Here is a 5,477-nt window from a genome sequence, read left to right as displayed (position 1 = left end):
ATTTAGAAACCTTCAGGTGACTATGATGTTCCAATGAAAAGGATTAAATTCACACTGAATTTCCCCATTTCTCTAAGAAACTAAACTTTAACAGTGTCATTTGTTAGACCCAAAACTTGAACTATGGCCTCATTTAGTTATAACATCCTCATTTGTGGGACAGCTTTCCAGGTTGTTCATTGTTTTCAAAGGCTCAAGAACAAGGTCAATTTTTTTTACCTTTACATAAAGGTTTAGTTATGCTTGATTAACCTCTGCTAATACCGTCTTAATTTTCAGGGTAATCCGACCACACAGTGACATCCTCTGTGAAAACACGAGGATGTTGCTGTGTGGACAAATCCTACAATATCCTTAAATTAGTGTCATGCCATAATTCAAATATCATCAAAAATTGGAAAGCTGTTGGGCTTCAGTCTGGAGGCTCTTGGAATTATTTTATTCAAATTTCACAGAGACAAACTACCAAAGGTATAGAACGCTTGGAAATTTGCTGGCGGCGTCGGACACAGTCTGGTTGCTGGCGGCGTCGGACACAGTCTGGTTGCTGGCGGCGTCGGACACAGTCTGGTTGCTGGCGGCGTCGGACACAGTCTGGTTGCTGGCGGCGTCGTCCTCCGTCCTCTTTAGTGATGCCTCAGCTTCTACCTCATTGGTTTCCAGTTTTACTAGAAGAAAACAAATTCATTTTCTTATCGTTTCATTCCAGTTATTAAAGTAATATCATGCATAGTTTCCTTACCTTCTTCAATTTTATTCAAACTGGAATCCATTGACTGCAAAAGGCCAAGGCTGCCACTTAAAGAAAGGATTTCTGGAGAGGTGACAAAAGAACAGAATTACTACTCGATTCTCCATCATTGAACAACAAGTGTCATTTTCCTCACCATTGTCTTTCACCAGTATTTTATCAGCATTCTGGCTTTGTCTTGCAACTGGCAAGCTTAAAGCTTTAAAGAAACATTTACCAAAACTTAGACACCGCCCATCAACATTTATAACTTGGGGCTTAAATTTCATTGAATTAGAACATTAAATCACCATACCATTGCTGAAGCAAACAGCCAGAATGAAAAGGGCCAAAACTGACTCAGCTCCCATCTTGTCAGACACTGAATGAGAACCCAACAAACAAGAGGAGCTTAAAAAGTTTATCCAGCAGGAGACACAGCTGCTGCTCATTACATCTGATTGTCTTTCTCTTCAGGTTGACTTGAATTTTTTTTTTTTTATTAGATCTTGGTGCAAAGTATTTAAAGGTCAAGTCCAGCTGTTTCAGCTTTAAATTAACTATATGCAAATTGTATTGTAATAATTGTAATAATGTTTAATTTCACAAGGAGAATATATCCGATGCTTCAACAGAAATATCTAAATTTGACAGATTTTTGAAGTCTACTTTTGTTTGATGTCGCTGCTTCTAGTGTCCAGTAGGAGGCAGTCTCTGGACAAGAACAAACAATGTTTTTCACTGTGAAAAGAAGACAAAAACATTCTATATCATGTTAAACACTGTTGGAGTGTGTGTTACCAGATAATTCTAAAGAAAAGAACAGAGTTTATCAAAAGACTGGGTCTCTATGTGTTACTCAGGCTGTGCTTCAGCGTCTACTTTCAGGAGCGATCCCACAACTGAGCAGCACGCGGGCTTTGACCTGCTCCGTTTCCGACCTGGGCCGATTCACCCCTCCTTAGACGACCTGGTTGTCCCGGGCTCCCCCAGAAACACCATATCGATGCCGAACTGAGTGCGGACTCCCGATCAGCATAGTCCACTGCAGCTCAGAGCTCCTGAGCTCCAACGATCCTCCAGCCTCAGCCTCCATGACACTTGGATTACAGGCGTGCGCCACCACACCCGGCAGGAAACTCTACCACAAATCAGCTCTTTGATCAACATGGTCTATCATATATGAGAGGAGCTACTAGAATTAAATGATAGTGTTAATAATAATAATAATAATGGTGAATTGGCCAAGAATTACAAGGGAAGGGCAAAGCAACAAGATGTGGAAAAATGGTGGAAATTGAAAGTTTTTAGTTTTTTTCGGGAAACTTCACTCATATTTCGTTAATTAAATTTAAATGTCTGTATCAGCGTCAGGTACAACACTTTTTACTGCTACTTTGGGATGGCAGAGGCATGCTGCAAGGCGGTTACTGGCAAGACGATGGTTACAAAGGTGCGTTTAAGTGTTTATGACATATAGTGAAGAGTGTAAAGAGATCTTTAGTCATGTGGTTTTGTTTACAAACTTTGATTTAGAACAAGAAAGTCAGCTTGACGGCAGTCTGAATGCAGATCAAACGCAAGGTTCAGGACTCGATCCGAAACAAATTAAACGGACTCGGTCCAGACCAAACAATCTTCAGTCAATCGAAAACCATTTCTTGAAGCACAGCAAGAGAATGCCAAGAGTGTGCAGAGCAGTAATCAGACATTAGAATATCAGAGACGAATTCAGTTAGTTCAGCTTTTTTTTTGGTTAGGTACATAACTCTACATCTGTTGATTCATAGTTTGATGCTTCAGTGAGAATTTTTACAATGTCAACAATTATAAATATAAAAATGCATTGATTGAGAAGGTGTGTCCAGACTTTTGGCTTGTACTGTGTATATGCAGATGACACTTTTTTTTTATTATTTTATTAAAGGAGACAGATCAACAACTTTCATCTGCTTTAGATGATCTTTGAAAGTGGTTGTTTTATTTATCTCTTTGCTTAAAACTCAAAAAAGTGTGTCTATGTTCGTCTCCAAGCCAACATCAAACCTGACACAGTAAAAAAAAACAATTAAAAGTAAAAAAAAATAGAACACACACAATACTCTCAACCCTTATTCACCCAAAAGCCAACTTTATAAAAAATACACCCGACTTTATACACACCCAACTTCATGAAGATAAAAGGACATGTGGTCAGCACTTCTAATAGGATTACAAATTTCAAGTAGTTCAAAGATGGTCTGCTGCTGATAGGAGGAAATTCACATGACATCATTAGGATGATTAGGACCCCCCCTTAATTAAAAAAGTGCAGCAAAACCTGGGGTATCCCACTGCTACGTCCCTGTTCCACATGAAGGGTTAGTCACTGTTAGAGGATTCACCTGAGAAAAACAGGACTGTAAGCACTCTCCCAAGACACCGCTCAGCAGCCAATCATCGCTTTCAGATTAAAATGTCTGCAGAACATGCAATCAACTTGTGTGCTCCTTTCTCAATGCATCTTGCTGGCAAGAGAGGTAAAAAACACATTTCTCTCAATGAATAGCAATTAAATTTATATACATTTTTTAAAGTTGATTTCTTGATTTTTGTTGTGATTTTCTATTTCTTACTGTTCAAATAAAGGTTTGTACCTATTGGAGGACTTCTCTGGAAGAGTTGTTTCCACCAACCCATTCCAATCCATAGAAAAGCTCCTTTCGAGGCTAAAACCTCACTGCAGTTGAGGATCTGACTATAGTGCAATTAGAGTGAACAGACCAGGCTCCCATGATGATGGAAAGGGTAAGGAGGGAAGGACCCAAACCGGGACCCCAAGGACAAGGAGACTCCTGGGAGCAGGGTAAGCCCACTCCTACTTCCTGTCATCATTTCACAGATTTTTGTTTTATAATGAAGTGTACCTCCATTCAGTTTGACTTGACCATGTTTGTGTCAAGCAGTAGTAAGATGAATAAAAAGCCATTGCATACATTTTATTTATTTATTTTTTACATCTAACAACTATGTTTTGCTTTTCAAAATAAAATAATAGTAGCAAAAACATATTTATTTAGAAAGATCTTTCTTTTCACAAACTTTAAAAAATGAACAGAAAACATTTTTGAGTGAAAGAAAAATGTAACAAAAGAAACACTTGGAATTTATTTCTAGTAGCTTCTCTCGTGTGTGACAGACCATCTTGATCAAAGAGCTGATTTGAGGTGGAGTTTCCCGCCGGGTGTGGTGGCGCGCGCCTGTAATCCAAGTGTCATGGAGGCTGAGGCTGGAGGATCGTTGGAGCTCAGGAGCTCTGAGCTGCAGTGGACTATGCTGATCGGGAGTCCGCACTCAGTTCGACACCGATATGGTGTTTCTGGGGGAGCCCGGGAAAACCAGGTCGTCTAAGGAGGGGTGAATCGGCCCAGGTCGGAAACGGAGCAGGTCAAAGCCCGCGTGCTGCTCAGTTGTGGGATCGCACCTGAGAGTAGACGCTGAAGCACAGCCTGAGTAACACATAGAGACCCAGTCTTTAGATAAACTCTGTTCTTTTCTTTAGAATTATCTGATAACACACACTCCAACAGTGTTTGACATGTTCCTGAATGTTTTTGTCTTCTTTTCACAGTGAAAAACATTGTTTCTTGTTACTCCTACACTGTCCCCTACTGGACAAGAGAAGCAGCAACATCAAACAAAGTTGACTTTTAAAATCTTTTTGTTTTTTTGTCAAATTTTATTCAGACAGAATTGAATCATTTCTGTTGAATCATTGGATATCTTTCCCCTTGTGAATAAAAACAATATTACACTTCTCTAACGGGTTGAATCACCATTTCCAAATAAAAGTTAGTTATTCAAATATGGTTTAGAGCGGGTAAAAGCAGCTGCTTTATGAACAGTAAAGTCTGGATCCCAATCACTGCAGAGCCTGTTACCTCAACATATGTTACTCTGCTGCAGCTGAGAAGCTAGTTGGAGAATCCAATTCAATTTCATTTCATTTCACTTTTTATATCAACAGTGAAGCATAAGCTAAAAGTAGAAGAACGCTGCAACAAAAAAGCTAAAAATATCATCAAGGATACATCACACCCAGGACAGGAACTGTTTGAACTGCTGCCTTCTGGGAAAAGATACCGGACAATGAAGTGCAGAACCAATCGGTTCAAAAACAGTTTTTATCCAAGAGCAATAGTCTCTTTAAATTCAACTTAAAGGTTTCTGTGCAATAATATGTATGATGTATGCAGAATGGGAGATGTGTGCTTGGTTTAATTGTTTTATCTTTTATTATTTTAGTATTTATATTAATGTATTTTGGAATATCTTTTAATTCCAGCACTAGGACTTTGTTTCATACTCTTATACTCTTATACTTCTCTTCTATATTTTATTATGGCCCGCAGCAGCAGTCTACTGACTGCAAGGACCATATTGTTTTTGCTTAAACATTCAATCTTTCTGCGCCTTTGAGCCAAAATTTCACCCCCGCCACATGAACGAAAAGTACCTCAAAATTTTATCACACGTAGGGAAAATTGAAAATGAATTTTTGGCATGTTGCGCGTGACCCCGCCCAACACGATGACATCACGGCGAGCGTTTTTGTCAAAAAAATGAATGGGCCAAAAATCGCCTATGGGGCCAAAAACAAATATTTCGAAATACGCAAATGAAAGCCCATGCCACATGTTGGGGATAAGCCCTGGAACATTTGAAATCATTATGGGATGGCCGTCAAGCCGTAGGCTTGGCGGCCATC

At 39.4% G+C, this 5,477-nt stretch overlaps 1 protein-coding gene across 2 annotated transcripts in view; it reads right to left on the bottom strand.

Moving 5' to 3' along the window:
- Window positions 1-411: 411 nt before the first annotated feature.
- The window catches only part of LOC112137138 (polysialoglycoprotein-like), a 190,080-nt gene continuing 185,014 nt past the window's right edge, over window positions 412-5,477 (bottom strand). The window contains exons 1-4 of one of the 2 annotated variants that reach the window (XM_024259302.2): window positions 1,047-1,204; window positions 888-950; window positions 743-814; window positions 412-668 (exon numbers count right to left, since the gene is read on the bottom strand). In XM_024259302.2, coding sequence (XP_024115070.1) covers window positions 463-668; window positions 743-814; window positions 888-950; window positions 1,047-1,182 — 477 coding nt within the window. In that variant the 5' untranslated portion in view covers window positions 1,183-1,204 and the 3' untranslated portion in view covers window positions 412-462. Of the gene's footprint in view, window positions 669-742; window positions 815-887; window positions 951-1,046; window positions 1,205-5,477 lie in introns of those variants that run through there. The other variant, XM_024259301.1, reaches the window with a different exon arrangement.

The sequence above is a fragment of the Oryzias melastigma genome, linkage group LG1 (genome assembly GCF_002922805.2).
Source record: "Oryzias melastigma strain HK-1 linkage group LG1, ASM292280v2, whole genome shotgun sequence".
NCBI classification, from domain to species: domain Eukaryota; kingdom Metazoa; phylum Chordata; class Actinopteri; order Beloniformes; family Adrianichthyidae; genus Oryzias; species Oryzias melastigma.
Note: the sequence above shows the minus strand (reverse complement) of the source record. Positions and strands in the feature narration are given on the sequence as shown.